The following is a 25778-nucleotide window of genomic DNA, read 5'->3' on the forward strand; positions in this document are numbered from 1 at the left end:
TTTAAAAAAAAGAAACTAAATTCAACTCAATTAGGTGCTTCTTTTTAGAAATACTTCTTTCACAGTGGGGAGAAAAGTCTCTAGTACTTTGACAGTTTTGTTCACAGAAAGTTACTGTACCTGGATAAAGTGCTGCTGATTCTATCAAGAAGAAACTTCAACAATTCTTCTTGTGTGCAGAAATAACGAAATGTGTAGAGGAACTGTTGTACATAACCTTCTAAAAATGCATTTCTGTGTGATACAAGAAAAAACTTCAGACAAACAATAATATAGTTATTCTTGTATTAAAGCATAGCAACAAAAAAGTTACAAGCAGAGCAGGTTGAAAGTCTGAATTCCCTTTCCACAGAAAATTCTGAAGTTAAAAAACAAGTTCCATTTTGGAATAAAAAAAGAAAATTTGGAATTTCCCATGAAATGGGAATTCTAAACATTAAACTGTTTGACTTTTCAAAATTAGAAAAATTTCCACATTCCTATTTTTTTATTTAATTTTTTATATGCTATATTCTGTGGTTTTAGAATGATTAAAAACAGCTGCTATTGTAATTAGTACTGCTTGAGAGATCTTATTTTCTTGTTCAAAGTACTGATCTTTTTTGTCTGGTGCAGTCAGGATGATAGAGAGGCAGGCAGGGGAGCTGGCAAGAAACCAGATTGGTTTCCACTGGAATTCTGCATGGGGCTCGTCAACATTTTAATTTCCTGTGGAACATTTCACTTCTATCAAAACCACAGTTTGATATGGAACTATTCTTCTGGAAAGTAATCTAGTTACAACTGAAATATTCTTATTCTTCATATTTTTATTTGTTAAGAACCAGTAACTTCAATTCCTGAACTTCATATTTCTTTATTAAAAACTTTAGTTCCTTTATCGTTAAAATATTACATGTGCCATGGTTAGAAACAAACACTAGAAACAATATGCTGGATAATGCTACTGAGATCAGCTAAAACTTTTACTCCTGGTAGAATTCTTCACTAAAAAATTTAAAAATTCTGTGCAAAGTATTTTACAATTCTGCATATTTTATTTGTCAATACAACACAATATAATCACTCCAGTTTCAATTATTTTGGTAATTTATTTCAAAATACCTGTCAACAAGTATGTCAATACAGACAACAGTAAAAAAGATTCCTCCAGGAGTAGCGTTAAAGAAAGACCTATAACAACCTAGTTCCAGTTTGGGGGGTATTAGAGGGGGTTGTGAGAGAGGTTGTCTCCCAGAGCCCAGACACCTGCACTCCCATCCCTCCAGAGCCGAGCTGCACCCCCTGGCCCAGACACTCACACCCTCTTCCCTCCAGAGCCCAGCCACGGGGGCAGACCCTGGCCCAAACATCAACCCTCCACACCCCAGAGCCCAGCCACAAGGCCATCCCCAGCCCAGACACCAGCCCCCACCACCCCAGTCCAGCCTTGGGCAGCCGCCAGCCCAGATACCAGCCCCCTCCTCCACACAGATCCAAGCCACAGGGCAGCCGCCAGCCCAGACACCAGCCCCCCACTCCCCACAGAACCCAGCCCCGAGGCCACCCCTGGACCAACCCCCTGTCCCCCACACAGAGCCCAACCACAGGGCAGCCCTCATCCCCGACACCGTCCCCCCAGAGCCCAGCCCAGACACCAGCCCCCGTTCCCCACAGAGCTTGACACGCGGCAGCCTCCAGCCAAGACACCAGCTCCCACACCCTACAGAGCCCAGCCACAAGGTAGCCCCCAGCCCAGACACCAGCACCTCCAGAGCCTTTACTCCCCACAACTTCTTTACTGTCCTACTGGGAGACATGGTATGGTGCAGCTCTGCCCTTCCTCATCCTTTGCCAGAGCTGGCTGGGTCTCCTATGCCCTTCCCTGGGAGAATGAGGATCAAAAAGCATGCAGCCTCCAGCCCAGCCAGTGACTGTGAGCTGGGCTCTGCGGAATCCAGCGGCCCTAGTGGAAGCCAGAAATTCTGCAGGAAAACAGGGAATTCTGAAAAAAGAAAAGGAGTACTTGTGGCACCTTAGATAATAACAAATTTGAGCATAAGCTTTTGTGAGCTATAGCTAACTTCATCAGACGCATTCAGTGGAAAATTCTGAAAAATTCTGCATTCCGCAATGGGGCAGAATTCCCCCAGGAGTAAACTCTGTGAGAGAAGCTGATGAAAAGCACAACTATATTGATATTCATACTGATTAATAACTTCATCCAGTGCTGGAGAGGAAGATGGTGATAGTTCCTACCTCTTATGTAGCATTTTTCACCAATAAATAGCAAAAGCACTTCACAAAAGGAGATCTGCATTATTATCCTCATTTTACAGATGTGGAAAAGGAGTCCTAAACAAGTCATTGATAGAACTGGGAATGAAACCCAGGTTTCTCAAGTCCCAATCTAGTGCCATATCCATTAGACTATGATGCCTCTGATAGTTTTCAGCGGCCAAGACATGAGTTTGCATACCATCATGACAGTCCATCTGTTCAAACATTACAGCAGTGAAAGTGGCACAGTTATCCTGCTGTAGCATAGATGCTTCTTACTTCAGTGGAGGGGGTATTTCTGTCAATGTAATTAATCCACCTCTGAAGATGTAGCAGCTATTCAATCTAGCTGCATCTACAGTGGGGGTCAGGTCGACGTAACTAAGGCATACAGGATGCAAATTTTTCACAGCCCTGAGTCATATAGCTTGGTTGATCTAATTTTTAGGTGCATACTAGGCCTCAGACCCAAATCTAGCGCCTAGTTCAAGAACCTGAACAGAGTGCCAGGGAAGAGTGTGAGGGGAGGAATCATGTTGCCCCCATCTAATCACCCAAGGCTGGTTTAATATGGTGAGGAGGGGCTGGATCAGGTCTCAGGCCTACAACAAGTCCCATTATTATCTGGCTTCCTTTTTTGCCATTTGGATGCTGATGACAGCAATTAAATACTATTTCTGCATACCGTTAACACAAGCAAAGGAGCAGTTATATAATGCTGACAAACATTATTTATGGAAGCTAGATTTGTATGAATTCTGTATTTTTAAACTGAATTGTTATGTTTTTTTCTGCCCTGTAAATTAGGGACTTATAGAATACCACTTACTGGGAGTATAGATATGCCATTAACCCAAGTGGTGTCCCAGCTTGTAGAATCCTGGACCTGTTTTGATTATTATATTGGTGCTTCTTCATATTACAGAAAATGAGCAATGACAACTCATCCAGAGGGCTGATGTCCAACATGTCAGTTCTTGTAATGTTAACTACTGCAGGAAGTGCACATGATTCTATTCCCCACTGCTCTGCATACATGATCTGTGTGAAGAAGAGTCAAAGCAATGCAAAAGGAAATCATTGAAAAATGATTAAAATGAAAAATTGGAGGAAATTAAGTCATTTCAACTTAAAGCCACAATCACATTTAAAGTCATTCTTTTTAATAAGACTAGTTAACAGTTACTTGAATTTCAGTCAAACATTCTTCAAAGTTCTTTATGAAATTATGACTTTTATTTAAAACTTTTTAAATTTCATACACTGACTTGGGCATCCAGTTACATTATTATTGCTACCTGTATAACAAACAAATAAAAATCAAGTGAATTCAATGTTGACTTGCCTGTAGATACTTCTTCACCAATTCAAGAAATTGCACCTTGGATTTCATTTCTTGTAGCTGTCCCCTCAATTTGGGCAACATACTTTTAACCTCAGAACCTTAAGATGTAAAATACATTTAGCACAAAAGCACATTTTGATGCAGTTGTGATACTCTCATAAAATGACGTAAGGCAAATCCCTGTATTAGCATACCAGTTGTAATTTTACCTTTGTTTCTTCTCTCTTTCTGCAACAGCTTCTGGTAGAATTTTATAGTTTTCCTATAATTTTTTGTCTCAATCATTAGTATTTGTTCAAGTTCCTATCAAAAAAGGAAAACATTCTTATTTGAATGTTAAATTATACTACTAGGCAGTTCTGATAAGCAGTTTGATTATATTAAATAAAAAGGTTGGTTCACATAACACAAAAGCAAGAACATCCAATAGATAGGAACAGGAAATTCACTAAGAAAAACAGTAATACATATTTTTGTTAGAAGAGAATGTTACACCAAGCCTCTTTTGTACTTTTGTACAAATAGGGCTGATGTAAAATTAAAACTCAATATTCATAAACAACAAAGACCACTGCTTATCATGCTGACCAATAGGGTCTCATTGTTTACTTGCACTCTCTGGTCTGTCTGTATCCATTTGTTGTCTCTTGCCGCCTACTTAGATTGTAAGCTTTTTGGAGCAGGGACTGTTTTATTGTTTTAAACAGCACTGTGTTTGTACAGGGGTCTTAGTCCCTGACTAAAGCAATACAAATAGTAAATAAAATAATATTAAGAAGAATAAAAAAAAATTAGATGGCTGCATTCAGCCTTAGAATATGTAGAAATAATGCTCATTAAAAATCAGTGGAAGATGAATCCATTTATGGCAGGTGTAAGTTTTGTTCAAGCTGTTTAGAATATTTTTAAAACAAAGATATCATTCCATCTATTAACCTATATATATCATGTAAATTCTTTAAAATAGTGGACTTACGTAATACCACTGAAAAGTCCCCAGGTGTTTTTGATCTGACACTAAAGTTCAATTTGTGGTTCACTTAAAATCAGTATATAAGATTTTACCGTGGTCAGATGCTGCACCCCAGTGGTATTTACAGAGAGGTGTGCAGGGTTTCTACTTCTGCACATTTTTTTGCCTAATGATTTGTGATGTTGCATTCTTCCTCGTGTACAAACAACAAACATGCTATCCTTTAAATTAATTTCTTATGCACTGGTATATTGTGAACACCCAAAGTCTACCACAATTCCGTGAAGGTCAATGGAACAAGATTTATAGCTCAACCTGAGCAAAACTATCCAAATGCTGTAATGCTAGATCAGGGGTGCGCAAACTATGGCTCGGGGGCTGCATCCGGCCCTTCAGATGTTTTAATCTGGCCCACAAGCTCCTGCTGGGGAGCAGGGTCTGGGGCTTGCCCCACTCCGTGCATGTTGCGGCTCCCAGTAGCAGCAGCATGTCCCCCTTGTAGCTTCTACGTGGAGGGGCAGTCAGGGCACTCCCCACGCCACCCCCACAGCTCCCATTGGCCAGCAACCGTGACAAATGGGAGCCGCAGGGGCGGTGCCTGCGGACGGGGCGGTGCCTCTGCATAGGAGCTGGAGGTGGGACATGCCGCTGCTTCCAGGAGCTGCTTGAGGTAAGCACCACCTGGAGCCTGCACCCCTGATCCCCTCCTGTGCCCCAACCCCCTACCCTGCCCTTATTCCTGTCCCACCGTCCAAACCTCTTGGTCCTAGTCTGGAGTACCCTCCTGCCCCCCAGAGCCTGCACCCCCAGCTGGATCCTGCACCCCAACCACCTGCCCCAGCCTGGGGCCCTCTTCCGCACCCTGGACTCCTCAGTTCTGGCCCCACCGTAAAAAAGAGCCCGCACCCCCAGCCAGAGCCCTCACCCCCTCCTGCACCCCAATCCCCAATTTTGTGAGCATTCATGGCCCACCATACAACTTCCATACCCAGATGTGGCCCTCAGGCCAAAAGTTTTCCCACCCCCATGCTAGATATATTTATGATCTTCATTTCTATGGGCAAGTGGTTAATTTCACTATGGCTTTTTTTCCTATACATTTTATGTAAAACGTTCCCAGTAATTAGGAACATGGGCCAGACCTTTAAAGCCAGAGTAATTGGCTACACAGTGATTCCTTCCTGAGCAGGGTAGCTGTCTCTAAGACACTCACCACTCCAACTTCCACCCTGCTCCATGTAATGAGCATGTCAGAGAGAAGGGAACATAACTCAATCACTGCTGTGCTCCAGCTATTCCCTTGCTGGTATAATGGCTCTTTTTGGATGATTACCAGCTGTCATAAAGCATCTGTAAGGCTCCTCCAAGTTAAGCCAAATGGTAGCAAGATTGGGCAAAGTGCAAAAGTGGCACCACCCACAGGCTCTGCACCACACCTCAGCTTTGCCAACCAAGAAGTGGGACCCATGTATTTACAAATTTAAAACAAAAAGCATGCAAACTGCTCAGATAACACCCAATCCAATCCCAGTTAAGTAATGGAAAGACACTCACTGACTTCACCATAATACAGGCCTGGATCCAAACCCTTCTGAAGTCAGTGGAAATCTTTCCTTGGGATTCACTGGGCTTTGGATCAGGCCCAAATTACAGCAACGGTATTAAGAGTCCTAGACTGATAAAGACCGAACAGAGACATTAAAGGGGGCTCCTGGAAAAACACCACATTCACCTATTATACCAGTAGGACTATCTCAGATTACTATTAAAACATGATAGCTTTGAATTCTCCTATGAAGTGATGTGAAAGAGCACAATTGAAAGAAACACTTTTTTCAGAGAGAGAGAGAGAGAGAGAGTTTACTTTTAAAAAGGTGAATAGGAAATACTATAACTTGTTAAACCTAAAATAATTAAGACACTGTGGGTTTTTCTTTGAGACACTGCCTTACATTTCAAAAATGGTATAATTAGAGGAAATGCTATGGTAAGTACATAAATTAATTTAAATACTGAATAAAAACAACATATAGGTAAGATACAGCATTTCTAAGAATACAATAACTTGTATTCTTCTTGGGTGAAAAAAAATCAAAACTATAGTTTAATTCAACAAAAGTGCCGGATGGACAAAATAATATGGTCCTTACTTTAATCTTACTAGTTCTTCTTGAAGCAAGAGACCCCTTCAAGCTATTATTTTTCATATTACTGATAATGACACTAAGTTGCAAGTGCATTAATCCTGCTGTTCTTGAGACGATGCATTTGAATTTAAGCACATAATTCAGAAGCCATTCAAAATCAGAAGCAAAAAGGTTTTGAAGCCAAGATGCGCCCCAGAGGACTGCACTATTAACCACTTGACCTCCCCTAATAGGGCATTATATGCTTCAGGAAGAGAATGTTAGTTTGACTTAGAGGGATCAAACTACTGAAACTGTACTTACATTGTGAGGGCATAGCTACAAGGATATCCAAAATTCTTCATGCTACCAGGGGGCAATGAAACACTAGCAAGCACTTTAGAATAAGATGATGAAGAACAGGATACGTTTTCCATACTATCTAGAACAGTCTTGTAAATGGAAAATAAAAGGTGGTATTTAATTTTTATACATCCAAGTATAAATACGTTCATGTTTCTTAAAAAAAAAAAAAAAAAGGGACTCTTTTGCAATCCTACTATCTTTCATTGTGTGCAATGATCCTTTTCTAGTATTTGAGAAGAACTTCAAAGCAGTAAGAGGAAAAGTAGTGGAATCCGGGGCTTTATTAGCCATTATTTAAAATACATACAAGTTAACTGAAATCCCTGAAGAGTTATATAGATTTTGTTGGGCTTTGCACTCTGCAAATTAAAAAAAAAATATCTGCTATTAAGGCCAGGTCTACACTGTAAACTTGCATTGGTATAACTACGTCACACAGGGGTCTGAAAAATCCACATCCCTGAGTGACCAAGTTATACCGACGTACCCCCAGTGTAGACAGAGCTTTGTTGATGGAAGGGTTTTTCCCATAGACATAGCTACTGCCTCTCACAGAGGTGGATTAAGTAAGGTGATAGGAAAAGCTCTTCAGATTCTTAACATTTACTTTTTATTATGTTAGAATATGAGTGCAGCATTTCTTATTTACAATTTTTTTTTACATGCTATTTGTGTGAAAGATGCTTAACGTGGCTATATTCTATTGACTATTACTTGGATCGTGAAGGGAATCTAATTTCGTGGTGTATGCATACATTCAAATACCTGCTCCTCAAGGTGAAGTCTGACCTTCAACCTTACCCACCATAAAAATGAAGGCAAATGAGGCAACAGTACCAAAGAAGAAGAGAGGTATCATCCCGAGATGAGTTACAGACCAAGAGGGAAGACTGAATGGGTGGCCTGGCCCATTAAGGTGACTGTTTGAAAAAGAAGTGGTCTGTCAAGAATGCTTATGGGAAAGTCTTATAGAATTTTATAAGGATTAAACCAACAGAGTTCAATAGAGTCCAACACACCTATAGAAAAGTGACCATTTCCTATTAAATACCACAGGATTTTTCCATAAGATATTCACAGTTATGGGCCATATAAGAAATTAAAAATGTGGCATGACACTTCAAAAATATGTTATATATGCTGTGGTTAGAGAGTACCCTTCCCCAAAGCAGCATGGTACAGCTAAACAAGCCACAGAATAAGAAGAGTTTCAGAGTAACTTCCGTTTTAGTCTGTATCCGCAAAAAGAAAAGGAGTACTTGTGGCACCTTAGAGACTAACCAATTTATTTGAGCATAAGCTTTCGTGAGCTGAGCGAAAGCTTATGCTCAAATAAATTGGTTAGTCTCTAAGGTGCCACAAGTACTCCTTTTCTTTTTGCGAATAAGAAAAGTACAAGAACATTAAAGTCAGAGCACATTTTTACATTTAATGATCAAAACAGGAACAGTACAAGTGCAATTAGTAGACTAGAGAAAAGTAATTCATAGCAGAAAGAAAAACAGTAATTACTATCAGATACATAAAATTAAAACTTCCAAACCAAAGAGAATCACAAAAGGAGATCTGCTGAGACATTCATTAGGAAATAAGGATGTTAAAGTATGAAGTGTGCCACAGTTTTTCAAAGTGGCAGCTTTTGCACTTGGGTCCAAAGCTAATCATTGGTGACCCAGTTATATGAAGTAGAAAGCATTTTAAATGGGACAAGTTCACTGAAAGCATTAGACAGAACTCCCATGAGCAGAGCAAGCAGGATCAGCAAACACATCATTCACAGCTAATATACCAAACAAGTGATTGGTAAACAGATTCACTTTTAATGGGAAAGGTTTACTAGAAGTTGAGTTTGAGCAAAAAATCCTACCACTAAGGGTATGTTTTTGACAGGTGTACAAAGGTTTAGCTCATTAGCATTAATAAGAGTCACACAACTAAATCACTGTGCACTTAGCTGAAGATTTATAACTACATATTCATCAGATTCAGAGTGATGGACAAATGGGAAAATAAGTCTCTAGCTAATTTATGAATTTGAAAATTACCTGATTAAATAAAAAAAATGCAAGTGCCTAAGTGAAAGAAAGTTGATGACCAGTACACAATCACTGTCAGAAAAAGAAAAATTCACTTTTGATGTTTGGAAACTATTGGATAAATTAGGAAGACTTCTGATCTTGAATAAATACAAGGATAAATAGCAATCAGTTCAAATGAAGCAGATGAACAACAGATAATGACACTGCCACTATTTTAGCTGACACTAACATTTTATCCATCGGGTCTAGTATATAAGTAAAAATTGAGATAAAGAACCTGTTCAGTTCTTGCATGGAGAAACCATGTTTACACCTATTTTTCATCAGGACCTTTTTAGAACAGCTATACTGGAACAGACTAATGGTCCAACTAGCCCAATATCCTGTCTTCCAACAGTGGCCAGTGCCAGAAGCTTCAAAGGAAATGAAAAGAACAGGGCACTTACCAAGTGACCCAGCCCCTGTTCTCCAGTCCCAGCCCCTGGCAGTCAGAGGCTAGGGATACCCAGATCATGGGGGTTGCATCCCTGACCATCTTGGCTAATAGCTATTGATGGACCTGTCCTCCATAAACTTATCTAATTCTTTTTTGAACCTGGTTATGCTTTTGGCCTTCAAAAGATCCCCAGGCAACGAGTTCCACAGGTTGACTTCCTTATGTTTATTTTAAACCTGCTGCCTATTAATTACATTGGGTAACCCTTGATTCTTGTGGTATTTGAAGGGATAAATAACACTTCCTTATTCATTTTATCCACATCATTCATGATTTTATAGACCTCTATCACATCCCCCTTTAGCAGTCTCTTTTCCAAGATGAACAGTCCCAATCCTTTTAATCTCTCCTCATATGGAACCTGTTTCAGACCCCAAAACATTTTTGTTGTCCTTCTCTGTACCTTTTCTAATTTTAATGAATCTTTTTTGAGAGGGGGCAACCAAAACTGCATTCACTATTCAAGGGGTGGGCATACCACAGATTTATAAAGTGGTATTATGATATTTTGTCTAATCTAGCCTTTTCCTAATGGTTCATAACATTAACTTTTTTGACCGCTGTTGCACCTTCAGCAGATGTTTTCAGAGAACTATCCATGATGATTCCAAGATCTCTTTCTTGAGCAGTAACAGCTAATTCATACCCCATTATTTTGTAAGTATAGCTGGGAAAAGAGAGTTACCTTTTCCGTAACTGGTGTTCTTCGAGATGTGTTGCTCATGTCTATTCCACAATAGGTTTGCGTGCTCGCCACGTGCACTGGTGACAAAAGTTTTTTCCCTAGCAGTGCCCGTGGGAGGGGAGTGCCGCCCGTGACCACTGGAGTGGCGCCTGCCTGGCACAGTATAAGGGGAGCTGCGCACTCCCCCCAACCCTCAGTTCCTTCTTGCCAGACAACTCTGACAGAGGGGAAGGAGGGCGGGATGTGGAATAGACATGAGCAACACATCTCGAAGAACACCAGTTACGGAAAAGGTAACTGTCTTTTCCTCTTTGAGTGATTGCTCATGTGTATTCCACAATAGGTGATTCCAAGCTATATCTGTTGGAGGTGGGTAGGAGTTCACAAGTTCCCAGGACGGAGGACAGCCCTGCTGAACCCGGCTTCATCCCTGGTTTGGGGGATGATCACATAGTGCGAGGTGAACGTGTGAATCAAAGACCACGTGGCGGCCCTACAATTGTCCTGGATGGGGACGTGGGCCACGAAAGCAGCCGAAGAGGCCTGCATCTGAGTCGAGTGTGCCCTCGCAATGGGTGGCGTGGGGACACCTGCCAGCTCATAGCAGGACCGGATGTACGAAGTGACCCGATTGGAAAGCCGCTAAGTGGAGATCGGCTGGCCCCCTGCGCGCTCAGCCGAGGTGACGAACAGTTGCGAGCATTTTCTGAACGGCTTGGTCTGCTCGAGGTAAAAAGACAGAGCCCGCTGCACATTGAGCATGTGGAGACATCGCTCCTCACTAGATGCATGAGGGTTGGGGCAGAGGACAGGAAGAAAAATGTCCTGACCCATGTGGTAGGCGGAGACCACCTTTGGGAGGAACGCGGGGTGTGGGCGGAGCTGGACCTTGTTCTTATGAAAGACCATGTACGGTAGCTCAGGGCCCTGAGCTCCAAGACTTCCCTGGCTGACGTGATTGCAACCAGGAAGGCCACCTTCCACGAGAGGAGAGACCAGGAGCACATGGCCAGTGGTTCAAATGGGGGCCCCGTGAGATGAGCCAACACCAGGTTTAGGTCCCGCTGCGGGGGTCTAGAATACGGAAAAAGATGGTCCAAACCCTTAAGGGACTGGCCAGTCATAGCATGGGAAAATACCGTGTGCCCTTGCACTGGTGGATGGAAGGCCGATATGGCTACCAGGTGTGCCTTGACTGACAAGGGTGCCAGGCCCTGGGCCCTCAGGTGGAGGAGATCATCAAGGATAAGCTGGATTGGGGCGGCCACCGGGGAGACACCCTGGTCCACCACCCACCTAGAGAACTGGAACCACTTCCCCAAATAAGCGCGGTGAGTGGAGGGGCGTCTACTTTCGAGGAGGACGCGCTGAACCCGTTCTGAGCACATCCTTTCCTCTCTGCCTAACCACTGAGCAGCCACACCGTGAGGTGAAGCGCCGCTAGGTTGGGATGGAGGAGGCGGCCCTGCTCCTGAGAGAGCAGGTCCGGGCGGAGCGGCAATGGCCATGGTGGAACTACCGCCAGGCCCATGAGGGTCCTGTACCAATGCTGCCTAGGCCATGCCGGGGCAATCAGGAGGACCCGGGCCCTGTCTGTCTTTATCTTCTCCAGGACCCTGCTGATTAGAGGGAATGGGGGAAAGGTGTAGAGAAGCTGGCCTGACCAGGACAGGAGAAAGGCATTGGAGATAGCGCCCCTCCCCAGGCCTCCCTGGAGCAGAACCAGGGACATCGCCAGTTCTGCCGAGTCACGAATAGGTCCACCTGGGGCGTTCCCCACCTTCGGAAGAGCCGGTGGACCCCTTCTGGGTGGAGGGACCACTTGTGTTGTGAGAAAAAATCCCTGCTCAAGCGATCTGCCCTCTTGTTCCGGGCACCCAGTAGGTGGAAGGGTTTCAGGTGGATGTCGTGGGCTATACAGAAGTCCCACAGCCTGAGGGCTTCATGGCAGAGGGCAGAGGATGGGGCCCCACCTTGCCTGTTGATATAGAACATGGAGGCCATGTTGTCCGTGACGACCCTGACTACCTTGCCCTCCAGGTGCGAGCGGAAGTCCAGGCATGCCAGCCGCACCGCCCTGAGCTCCTTGACATTTATATGTAGGGTCAGATCTTGAGCTGACCACAGGCCTTGGGTCTGAAAGTTCCCCACCTGGGCCCCCCAACCTAGGTCCAACGCATCGGACACCAGCTCCAACATCCCTGTCCCTGAACGGGACCCCTTGGAGCATGTTGTTTGGGGCGGACCACCACCATAGGGAGGTGATCACAGAGTCCGGCACAGCGAGGACCTTCTTCATCCTGTTCGTGGCCTGGGAGAACTTTGAGGTCAACCAGAACTGGAGGGACCTCATCCTGAGTCTGGCGTGACAGACCACATACATGTATGCTAACATGTGACCAAAGAGTTGCAGGCAAACCCTGGTTGTTGTCACTGGGAACCTTGTGACGGAGTTGATGAGACCTTTCAGGGTCTCAAATCTGTCTGGCGGGAGAGAGGCCCTGGCTGACACTGCGTCCAGGAGCACCCCAATAAACTCTATGTGTAGGACCGGGACTAACGTGGACTTGGTGTTGTTTACCAGCAGGCCCAAGGCGGTGCAGGTGGACAGGAGGAGCGCCACGTGATCCCTCACCTGTGACCGGGAGGTGCCCTTGACAAGCCAATTGTCCAGATAGGGTAATATCTGAACCCCGTGCTGTCTGAGGTAGGCTGCTACCACCGACATGCATTTTGTAAACAGCCTGTGAGCAGTGGACAGACCAAACGGGAGGACTGTGAATGGGTAGTGACTCTGTCCCACCACGAAATGGAGGAAGCGCCTGTGCCTCTCGAATATGTGGATGTGGAAGTATGCGTCCTGTAGATCGAGGGCAGCATACCAGTCCCCAGGATCCAGGGAAGGGATGATGGAGGCCAGGGAGACCATGCAGAACTTGAGTTTCACCATGTACTGGTTCAGACCTCGCAGGTCCAGGATGGGCCTGAGCCCCACTTTGGCCTTCGGGATAAGGAAATAATGGGAGTAATACCCCTTGCCAATGAACTCCTTGGACACTGCCTCTAACGTTCCTAGTCCTAGGAGCCACCCCACCTCCTGCTTGAGCAGAGCTTCGTGGGAGGGGTCGTGTGGGAGACTTTCATTTCATGCAGCCTTGTATCTGTTTCCTCTGCAAACAGAGCCTTCCCATTGAACGTGAGATCCTGCATGGAAGACTGCACCTTGCTGGACAGCCCAGAGAGCAGGAGCCATGATGTCCATCTCATGGACACCACAGAAGCCATTGATCGTGTGGCCGTGTCTGCAGCATCCGAGGCTGCCTGCAGGAACACCCTAGCGGCTGCTGCTCCTTCCTCCACTAGCGCCTTGAACTCCTTCCTATAGCACTCCTGGAGGGAATCCTCAAACTTGGCAGGGAGCCCCACAGATTGAATTTGTACCGGCCCACAAGAGCCTGATGGTTTGCCATTCATAACTGGAAACTCGAAGACTAATCAATTTTCCTTCCGAAAGAGTCCAGTCTCCAAGAGTCTTTGTTCTTTGGGCTCGGGGCTGGCTGACCCTGCCATTCCCTGTGATTGACCGACTCAACCAGCAGGGAGTTGGGTGCCAGGTGGTATACAGGTACTCATGCCCTTTATTGGGTACAAACTACTTGCGTTCTGCCTTTTTAGAGATGGGGACCAACGAGGCCGGTGTTTGCCACAGGGTATCTGAAATCTTAGCCACCACTTCACAGAGAGGCAAGGCCACCCTACCAGGTGCCAATGGGGACAACACGTTAAACAGGGAGTCTGAGGGCTCCTCCATCTCCTCTGCTTGGAGGTGGAGGCTTGCTGCCACCCTCCTTAAGAGTTCTTGGTGGGCCCTAAGTCCTCCTGCAGGGCAGAGGGAGACAGGGCCACAATCGCCTCCTCCGGGCAGGGCAAGGAGGCCGGTGCAGTGCTCTGGGTGTCGGCCAGCACTGGAGGGTCCACCACCTGGTTGGACTCCAGGCACGGTGCCGAGGACGTACGTCCCACTGACTCCTTTCTCAGGAGTCTGGAATGGGAGGCAGACGGTGCTTCTGAAGCTCCGGCCACCGAGCGAGCTCCCACCGGGGACTGCGCCTGAGGCCACGGTGCCCACTGGTAACATTGGGCCGGCCACGATGCTCTGTGCCGCTGCACCTGCTGTGGCACCGGCGGGGCCGGCTGTTCGGGTTGGCTGGCCCGGCCCAGCGAAGGATGGCTACGAATGGAGACTGTGCTGGTGTAAGATCTGCTGCTGTCTCTGGACCGGGAGGAGCGGTGGTGCCAGGATCTAAGATGACCAAGGGATGGCAATCTCAACATGGAGGACCGGTACTGATGGTAACAGCTGCTCTGCGAACGGCCTCGATGGGCGGACCCACAACAGTGAGACGCCGGCGATCGATGACCATGCCGTGACTGACTGCGGTACCCTTTCCGAGACGAGGACCGTTGGTGATGCCTGCCGTGGTCCCGTCGATATTCGCTCCTTGAGGACGAGTGGTGCCAAGAGTCCCGGCTGGCCGGAACCCAGCCAGACAGTCTCGTTGGCATTGAGGGTGATCCACATGGACTCTGCCCCGAGCAGTCACTGGGCGGTGAATGGCATTGGCAACATTCCCTTGACCGAGATCGGTACCGGGCTGAGGCAACTGCGGAGATTCCAACGGCGGCTTGCCTCTGGAGCGTGGAGCCAACATTGCCAGTGCTCTGGGCACCGGCAGGGACATAACATTCTGGGCTGCCTGGAGGGCTTCAGGCGTGGATGGCATCTGGACATCCAGAGGGGCCTGTTCTGAAGGGGCTGGGGCTACTCTGCTCAATGTGAGTCAGAGACCTGGGACCCAGTGGGGATCGAGGACTGCCCGACATGGGCCTAGCCTCTGTCCCAGACTTCCCACGGTGCCGCTGCGAAGAGGGAGTCTTCCTGGCCCTCATGGACGGGGAGCAGTGCCGACTGGTCGATGGCACCGGAGGGTCGCTGTGTACTGACCCCGCAGTGCCAGGTACCTGTTCAGAGCAGCATGCCAGAGTCGGGGTCAGCGCCGACTCCATCAGGTTGGCCCGGAGCCTAACGTCCCTTTCTCTTTTGGTCCGAGGCTTAAATGACTTGCAAATCTTGTACCTTTTGCTGATATGGGTTTCTCCCAAACAGCGCACACAGTCTGCGTGCGGGTCACTTCTTGGCATAGAACGCCTACAAGAGCCACACGACTTAAACCCTGGGGCAAGGGGCATGCCCTGGCCCAGGTTCACTGACTAAGTAAACTACAGGTACTAACACTGAATGAATGAACAATTCTGGGGACGAGCTACAGCAAAGCTGGAGCAGAGCAGTTCCGACGCAACTCCACTGGCGGCAAGAAGGAACTGAGGGTGGGGGGGAGCGCGCATCTCCCCTTATACTGCGCCAGGCAGGGGGTGTTCCCCAACTATGGGTACTGCTAGGGGAAAAACTTCTGGCACTGGTACACGTGGAGAGCACGCACACCTATTGTGGAATACATATGAGCAATCACTCGAAGAAGACTATGTTTTCTAATGTGCATTACTTTGCATTTATCAACACTGAATTTCATCTGCCATTTTGTTGCCCGTTCATGCTGTTTCATGAGATCCCGTTGTAGCACTTCAGTCAGCTTTGGACTTAGCTGTCTTGAGTAATTCTGTATCATCAATTAATTTTACTACCTCATTCTTCATAACCTTTCCCAGATAATTTCTGAATATGTTGAATAGCACTGGCCCAACTACAAAAACTTGGGGGACCCTGCTATTTGCTTCTCTCCATTGTGAAAACTGGCCATTTATTCCTATCCTTTGCTTCCTTTAACCAGTTACTGATCCATGAGATAACCTTCCCTCACATACCATGATTCCGTACTTTGCTCAAGATCCACTGGTGTGGGACCCTGCCAAAGGTTTTTTGAAAGTTCAAGTACACTATATCAACTGGATATAGTTATCCACATACTTGTTGACTCCCCCAAAGAACTCTAATAGATTGGCCAGGCGTGATTTCCCTTCAGAAAAGCAGTGTTGACTCTTCCCCACCATATCATGTTCATTTATGTGTCTGATAATTCTGTTTGTTACTAGTTTCAAGCAATGTGGTTAGGTTTATCAGCCTGTAACTGCCAGGATCACCTCTGGAGCCTTTAAAAAAAATGGCATTACACTAGAGGCTGATTAAGTGATAGGTAACCAACAGTTAGTAGTTCTGCAATTTTATATTTGAGTTCCTTCAGAACTCTTGGGTGAATACCATTTGGTCCTGGTGACTTATTACTGTTTAATCTATCAATTTGTTCAAAAAACTCTTCTATTGGCACCTCACTCTGGGACAGTTATTCAGATTTGTCTCCTGAAAAGAATGGCTCAGGTGGAGGAATCTTCCACATATCTTCTGCAGAGAAGACCGATGCACAGACTTCATTTGCAGTGGCCTTGTCCTCCTTGAGTGCTCTTTAGCGTCTTGACATCCAGTGGCCCAACTGTTTGGCAGCAATTCGTTTGTGTGTAAAATTTTTGCTATTAGTTTGAGTCTTTTGCTAGTTCCTCTTCAGATTCTTTTTTGGCCTGCCTACGTATACTTTTACACTTGACTTGCCCATGTTTATGCTCCTTTCTATTTTCCTCATAAGGATTTGACTTCCAGTTTTCAAAGAATGTCTTTTTCCCCTCCGTAACTCTTCTGCCGGGTGGAGTCAGCAGCAACAAGGACCAGATTCAATATCTAGGGGTTCCTCTGAACAGTACAAAACAGAGTCGGCTCAAGCCCGTACCCAGTAATCTGGGAAAATTTAAACCATCACCGCATGGCACCTCTAAGAGGCAATACTTCCCCACTCGCAAGCAATGAGTCTGTGTATAACAAAAGAAAACTTAATAAAAAGGAAAAAGGAACATGGCATTTATTTGGGAAAACACCACCACCATGATTCAAAAGCATGTTACTATAGGCAAACACCCACCCCAGAGTACGCTGGGCAATGTCCTTTGCCTCAGTTTCTCACTTTGCAGTATGAAAGTCCAATAAATATTCCTTCAACCTGCCATTGCATTTTCCCTCCACTGCACCCCACTCACAGTTGCTGGACTTGGTCAGCGAAGGTCCAGAGTTCAGAGGTGAGTTCACCACCCTGTGGGGGAGGGGGGGAGCGGAGAGAAGCAGGGTTGGAGGGAAGTGAGTCATTGAGCTCTGCTGTCGCCTCTGCATCTGACTCACAGTCGCCACTGTTCACTTTGGTGCCACTGCGCCTGGTGCCATTCACTCTGGTGCTGCTACGCCTCCATTCACTCAGATGTCACATTCTGAGGTTCCACCACCCAAACCAGCTCTCAGTGATATCAGCTGGTAGTGGGCAGCCTCTTTCACTGCAGCACTGTCCCACATACAGCAGCTAGACCTGGTTATCAGTGATTTCAGCTCTAGTGATTACTTAGCAGAACAAAGACTCTCAATTGAGTCTAATCAGCTCTATCTTTAAACAGTGGAGAAGGAGAGAGCCAAATGGCTTCTAGGGTGTTGGCTACACTTGCACCATTATACCACAATAAAGCCCCCCAGAGAGCTCTACCTTACTCTCCATCCACACTGGCAAGGCACGTAGAGCGCTTTAACTCCCTGGCTGGAGCGCTCCTGGTACTCCACCTCCCCGAGAGGATTAACAGCTGTTGTGCATTGGCTGACGCTCCAGCGTAAACGGGGAGTAACGTTATTACACACTGATTGACCTCCGGGAACTCCCCATACTCCTTTTAACTGAAGCGTCCTCTCTTGTTTTGTTGTGAATTCCGGATGTGGAAGTGTCATTTCAAAGCTCTGTTTCAGGGGCTGCTTATCAAAAAGACATACACAGCTACTGTTTGCTTTGAATGAGTGAGAGGCAGGCAGGGGGGCTCCGTTTGGAGCACCGGACAGCTAACGTTTGCTTGAAGAGAGAGGAGGTGCGGGAGGGGGGTTGGGGTCCGTTTCGGTGAGCAGCTGCTTATCTCATCTATGAGGAAAAAAAGAAACAGCTGCCGTTTGCTTTCAGTGAGTGAGAGAGGCCTCTCACGGGGGGGGGGGGGTCTGTACTTACAAGACAGCTTGCTGACATACTCTCAGCCCCCCAAAAACCCATTCTCTCTCCCCCCACGCTCCCTGTCATACTCCACCCACCCCCCCATTTGAAAAGCACGTTGCAGCCACCTGAATGCTGGGATAGCTGCCCATAATGCACCACTCCCAATGCAGCTGCGGCCATGACAGTGCACTGTCAGCTGTCAGTGTGGACAGACTGCAACGTTTTCCCTACACAGCTGTACGAAGGCGGGTTTAACTCCAGCGCTGTACATCTGTAAGTCTAGCCAAGGCCTAGGAATCTTTAGGCAGAGCCCTCACCACCAGTTACAAAACACCTGTCCCTACTCTCCCTCCCTCCAGCATTTGGCATCCCTACCCCGCTTAGCGAGTGAGGTTCAGTTGAGGGTGACCCCCTTAATCAGTTCCACAGCCTTTTACTTGTACAATAAGAATAACAACATTCCATTACTCCTGCATTCAAATACTAGAGTGGTTGGTAAACTAATACCGGTCAAATTGATCATTCTGACAGAGCAGGTCCCTCTGCTGTGCACCGAGGCACAGTAGGTTGGTTTATGCAAATATAGTCTGCGCTTGAAGTCTTTTCCCACAGCTCATCACTAGATATCAGGGGAGAGCTCATTCAGACCCTGTTTGTACCTCTAACCACCTCTTTTACTCTGTTTAGTCATAGTGGCATTTTTTTGGTCCTCTTACTGATTTCTTTTTAAATTTGGGATACAGATTCAGTTTGAGCAAATATTATGGTGTTTTTAAGACAGTTTCCATGCAGCTCGCAGACATTTCACTCATGACATTATTCCTTTCAGTTTCCCTTTAACAAGTGTCTTCACTTTTGTCTAGTTCTCCTTTTCAAATTAAATGCTACTGTGGTGGGTTTCTTTGATATTTCCCCCTCACCAGGATGTTAAATTTAATTACATTAGATTTGCTGTTACTGAGCGGTTCAGCCATACTCACACCTCTTGGACCAGATCCTGTGCTCCATTTAGGAGTAAATCAAGAATTGCCTCTCCCCTTGTGGTTTCCAGGACTAGCTGCTCCAAGAGGCAGTAATTAATAGTGTCTAGAAATTTCCTCTCTGAATCCCATCCTGAGGGGACACCTACCCAGTCAATAGGGGGACAGCTGAAATTCCCCATCATCACTGGGTTTTCTATTTCTGTTGCCTCTCTTATCTCCTTGAGACTTTCACAATCACCATCCTGGTCAACTACTCAGTAGTATATTCCTACTGCTATACTCTTATTATTCAAGCATCAAATTTCTATCCATGGAGAGTCTATGGTACAGTTTGATTCATTTAAGATTTTTACTATATTTCACTCTAGGTTTTCTTTCACATATAGTGCCACTCCCCGACCAGCATGACCTACTCTGTCATTCCCATATATTTTGTATCCTGGTATTACAGTGTCCCATTATCAATCATCCACCAAGTTTGTGTGATGCCTATTATATCAATATCCTCATTTAATACTAGACACACAAGTTCACTCATCTTAGTATTTAGATTTCTAGAGAGACAAGGTGGGCAAGGTAATATCTTTTATTGGATCAACTTCTGTTGATGAAAAAGACAAGCTTTCAAACTACACAGAGCTCTTCTTCAGGTCTAGGAAAGGGATTCAAAAAGTGTTGCAGCACAATACGAGGTGGAACAGATTATTTAGCATAAATAGTTAACTCATGGGTAACACAATGGTTCTCAAAATTGTGAGGCGCACTCCTCTCAGGGGCACATAGGAATGTTCGGGGCATGCAGCGGGGCTGAGGCAAGTCCCCACAGGGGATGGGAAGGGAACACCACACTTCCAGCATTTTAGCTCATCACTAGTAACTTACACCCATTTTGCACACATGCTTAATGCTAAATTGCACTACATTTCCCCCACTTACAACTTTTGCCTAAACAAAACACGTGCCCAACATGTGTAATTTACACCAATGTTTAAATCAAAGGATCTGGCCCTAAAGTTTTCAGATGATACAAATAGTTTTTTGCTGTGCTTAAATAAAATGATACTACAGATCATAGGCGCTGAGTCCGTGGGTGCTCCGGGGCTGGAGCACCCAGGGGAAAAATTGGTGGGTGTTTTGCATCCACCAGCAGCCAAGCTCCCCCCTGCACTAACCTGCGCCGCCTCCCCTGAGCATGCTGCATCCCCGCTACTCCTCCTAGTGCTTGCTGTGGCAAAACGGCTGTTTCACGGTGTAACAAGCTGTGGGAGGGAGGGCGGAGGAGCAGGAATGCGGTGTCCTCAGGGGAGGAGGCGGGGAAGAGTAGGGGCTGGGGCAGAGATTTGGGGAAGGAGTCCAATGGGGCAGGGAAGGGGAGGAGTCGGGGTGGGGTCTTTGGGGAAGGGGTTGGAATGGGGGAGGGGCAGGGGTGGAGTCGGCGCACAGCCGGGCGGTGTTGAGCACCTACCAGTGCCGGGAGAAATTGGTGCCTACGCTATAGATAGAATTAAAATGAAGAATTTAACCCCAATCCTGCTCCTAACAGGGCAGACTGTTAAAAAACAGGGCACAAACCTCTGGATTTTAAATTAACAGCAAAATCCATACTGACCACAACAGGGAAAGACTGGCTGCCTTGTCAGTAGCTGATACTGAAATTAAAATTGTGCTACGTTATTGCACAATTGCTTTTGTTATTTTATCTGTCTCCTGTCTGTTAATAAAAGGTAAAGGATGGGAGATGTAAGTGGTGGATAGTTTTACAGATTTGCTTTTGACTGATTCAGAGCTAAATATTACACTCTCCAGAATATGAATATAACTCACAAAAAATGTAAAAAGAAACAGAGGAAGTCTAATTTAATATTTTACATATATAAAACTAAAACTCTGTAGCAATTTCAGAAACTTTATCTACAAGGACTCTAACGGTTTTCTGACATTGATGTTAATTAATTTTCTGACATTGATGTTTCTCAGGGAGTACATGGAAAGTCAGCATTTTAGGAAAGAGCCCTCTCTATACTGTAGCAAATTTTAAAGATTTAAATTAATAATTTTCTATTTAGAGCCAACTTTTTAGGTCCTTATTTTGCAACCGTTGAAAGATGCCAGGCTTTACAGAAAGTCAATGCAACAGCAACAATCAATCATTCTGCTGGCACACTACAGCATGGCATTAAGGGGAAAAAAGGCACTAGACTGAAAGCTGCTTGAGGCTTTAATCCAATATCCTGTTGTGTATTAATAACAAAACTTTTAAAAAATACAAAAAGTTGCAAGACATCAAAGATTCAAATGGAGTCTTTTTAATAATTAATCTAAGATTCTGTGCCTTTAAAAACATATTAGAGATCTTCCGTACGTATGTATTATCTGACAGGATATATTGTCTTAAAATATATATTCATTACGTAGAAAATGGATTTTTCTTTTGCAGTGCATTCAAAGGGTATTTATACAGTACAAGAAGTTAATAGAACATACACTAGAACTGAATTTGACCCTGTGTCTATCACAACACATCACATTACATTATTTCTTATTTGGAAAAGTCCACATTGAGTTTAATTTTTAAAAAATTATTTACAAATTAACTAGATATTATACAGGACTTTCATTATAATATACTGAGTGTTTCCATTATCTGTAATTCATTATCTTACCGCTGCTTATACCTTTAGATCTAGTGTACACTACAAAGTTAGTGTGGAAAAGCCATATGGTTTGCAGATTTTTAAAAAGGTGTGAAAATTATGGGATAGGGATGGCACTATGGGATAGAGAAAGTTGCTTGATGGGAACTTGACACTGGAGCTCCCAGAGTTCCCTGCACAGCTCATTTCTACACTGTAAACATTGCAAAATTCATTGTGACAGAGGACGGCGCCTGGCACATTGGGATACCTGCCCATGGGACACTGCACTCTGGACTGGCATAAGCGCGCTTGGTAATTACACAAAGCGCCGACGCAAGCCACCAAGCATGCATGTGCACAAGTAATATACAAACTTTACGCCAATGTAACTTCCATCAAGCAAAGTTGGTAGTGTAAACATGGCCCAGACACACAATAGTTCCCAATTCCTATCTAATTTGCACCAGCTGGACATCCACATAACTCCACTGAGTCAACAGAGCAAGATCAGAATCCCGCTCATTGCTGTCCATATACTTTTGAAGCTACTTGTAATTAATATAAGTATTAATATAATGCACAGATCCTCATGTTTATTCCCGATGCATTTGCTCAACTTTCAACTGTACCTACAATCAGTACATTATGTTTGTTATACTTTTCACAATATACATGGAGTATAACAGAGTTAAAATAAGAATGTCTTAGACACCAAAAAAACCCAAGGACTCCTTGGGGCACCGTAGAGACTAACAAATTTATTTGGGCATAAGCTTTCGTGGGCTAGAACCCACTTCATCAGATGTATGAAGTAAAAAATACAGGAGCAGGTATAAATACATGAAAGGATGTGGGTTGCCTTACCAAGTGTTAGGTCAGTCTAACGAGATAAATCAATTAACAGCAGGATACCAAGGGAGGAGAAATAACTTTTGAAGTGGTAAGAGAGTGGCCCGTTACAGACAGTTGACAAGAAGGTGTGAGTAACAGTAGGGAGAAATTAGTATTGGGGAAATTAAGTGTAAATTTTGTAATGACCCAACCACTCCCAGTCTTTATTGAGGCCTAATCTGATGGTATCTAGTTTGCAAATTAATTCCAGTTCTGCAGCTTCACGCTGGAGTCTGTTTTTGAAGTTTTTTGTTGAAGAATTGCCACTTTGAGGTCTGTTATTGAGTGACCAGGGAGATTGAAGTGTTCTCCTACTGGTTTCTGAATGTTATGATTCCTGATGTCAGATTTGTGTCCATTTATTCTTTTGCTTAGAGACTGTCTGGTTTGGCCAATGTACATGGCAGAAGGGCACTGCTGGCACATGAGGACACCAAAGTATCACTCTCTGTAAAGATTCCTCACAAAATTAACTTCTTCCTCCCATATTCTTTTCTAACTCACGATAAACGTTACCACATAGATTATAAAGAAAATGCAAGTTAGAAGGTGTTTGGGTAAATCTACCAGTTATGCAGGTAGTGCAATCAGCAGCAACACTAATATGCACTAATTTTTCAAGTAAAATTAAAAGGGACACACTCAAAATTACTTTAAACCTTACTTCATTTATATTGTACTCCAGCAAGTTATATGGGAAAAAAAAATCAGAAGAGCAGAGATCGTATCTTTTTGGATCAAACTACATCACTTAATAAACTATAAAATCCCATGGGGAAAGAAAAAGCAAATGTTGGGGTACGGTAGGGGTGGGGGAAAAAATCACTTGAGATACTCAAGAAAACTCCTTACAATTTTGCAGTCAGGAAGTAGTCCTTTGAGCAATGGAGATTATGTAATCCTTTTCTTCTTCTTTTTGTACCTGATATACCCAAACAGTATTTAACTGACCACCTAGAATTCTATGCCCCTATAGAATTATATACCCAAATTGCTAGATTGACAGCCCTGAAGAAGTCTGTTTTCTTTTTCAACACACAACAATCGTAGGTCAAGTTTCTCATGCTGCTTCACCAATGTACCCGCACCTTGACATGAGGGGAAAGGAGGACAATTGAACCTCCACACTCATCCAATCCTTAACCTCCCTCCTGAGACTGCAAACAAAGGCGTTAATTGCAATGAACTAAAATGAGGTTATTATTTTTGTTTCACATACACCAAAGCATCAATGAGAGTGGACCAAGTGGTATTTCAACTAATTACTTGGAAGCAAATGGGTCTATAGCTGTTATTTCTGATTACTTAGTTGCACTTCATTATATTTATTTAGAAATATATTGACAAATCCAATAGATTGTTCACAGTGGCCAGGAACAAAGATAAATCAGACAGCAGGATTAATAGCACTTTCTAGACAGGTAGACCCATTTTAAGACAACAGAGTATGTCTTCACTGATGAGTTTACTAGAATTGTCTATATTCGAATTACTCCTCTTAAGCGAGAGTGGCCACACAGCAAAACAACACTCAAGCTGCTCTATCCACAATGGTACCTCAATCATCCTCTGTGTTGCTAAGACTTCTGGGGGCATATCCCATGGTTTTGTGCTGCAGTAAGCAGAGTTTCTCTGTGAATTCTTTCCCAGTGAATTGTGTGTGGGAGAACTAGTCTGGTCCTTTTCGGGCACATGAAGGTATTGTGGGAAAGCAATGAACGAGCAGCAGGATTCAAACTGAGCTAGCTTGCATCCACATTACAGAATGGTTGTGTCAGCAGCTGATGAGTTACACTGACTCAAGCTTTAGCCTATACCTCGGAGGGACCAGCCAACTCGAGTTAAAAGCACCATGAAACTTGAATTAAGATCTTTTGGTATGGAAGGAACTTGGGTTAAGGCCAAAAACTCAAGTTAAAACTTGAATTAAGTTTACAGTGAAGACAAGCCCTGAATCTCTTGGTGTCAGGGATGCTACTCCTAAAACTAGGTTGTAAGCCATCTAGGGAAGTCTGTGCTAACACAAAGACCATGTAACCCATTCCATATTAAAGATATCCCTGCTTTGAGGGTCAGAGCTTTCAGTGTGGCATCTAATTTACGTCCCTCCTCTCGTGTACAACTCCCTTTCAACTTCCAAGCTATTTTGTATAATAATGCAGCATTTTGGATTACGAGATAAGAATCAACAAGTGGCAAAGACTTCAGTGGGCCAATGCAATTTCATTATGTTCATAACCTCATATGGCAAGGGTGGAGAGCCACACTATATTACAACTTATACCTGAGACCTATAAACCTTTACAATTTCTTTTTCCTTGTCTCAAAGAGAACAGTAGATTCTTGTATAACCAGATGGAGATGCAGGGTTTACCAGTGATTGGATATTAATGACTCAAGACACTTAGGCCCAATTCAGACCTGCTGTAAGCAGGTGAAATTCCCTAGGAAGTCTCAAGGCCAACTCCTGCCCCCCACAAAAAAACAGTGACAAACATGTTATGTAAATGGGTAAGAAATGACAAAGTATAAAGGAGTGTTGCTTGTACTTGCTTGGCAGCAACCACCCACTCCCCAGCCATCCCACCAGCCACCTAACCACCAGCAGTAGTCCCACCATCACCAATCTCACCCACCCACACCCAAGCAGCCAATCCCAGGCACAGCTAACTACCCCCCAGCAACTCCAGGCACCTCAGCACTCACCCAGCTTTCCCCATCAGCCACTCATCAAGCTAGCCCTAGACAGACATCAAGCTATTCCCCGCCAGCCACTTTTGCCAAAGGCTTCTACCACTCCATGTCCTACCCCTACCACTGCTTTGGGCAGGATGTGCCGATTACATGCTGAAGCTTGTTATATGTAAATTTATAAATATGCAAGTAATTAATCTGCAT

The 25778-nt window shown here is 44.7% G+C and overlaps 1 protein-coding gene across 1 annotated transcript in view; it reads right to left on the bottom strand.

Annotated features, from left to right (window-relative positions):
• The window catches only part of KNDC1 (kinase non-catalytic C-lobe domain containing 1), a 130247-nt gene that overhangs the window by 15072 nt on the left and 89397 nt on the right, over positions 1–25778 (bottom strand). The window contains exons 18-21 of the mRNA XM_077822240.1: positions 3814–3907; positions 3605–3702; positions 3089–3300; positions 121–234 (exon numbers count right to left, since the gene is read on the bottom strand). Coding sequence (XP_077678366.1) covers positions 121–234; positions 3089–3300; positions 3605–3702; positions 3814–3907 — 518 coding nt within the window. The remainder of the gene's footprint in view (positions 1–120; positions 235–3088; positions 3301–3604; positions 3703–3813; positions 3908–25778) is intronic.

Source organism: Eretmochelys imbricata, chromosome 7 (genome assembly GCF_965152235.1).
Source record: "Eretmochelys imbricata isolate rEreImb1 chromosome 7, rEreImb1.hap1, whole genome shotgun sequence".
Classification (NCBI taxonomy): Eukaryota; Metazoa; Chordata; order Testudines; family Cheloniidae; genus Eretmochelys; species Eretmochelys imbricata.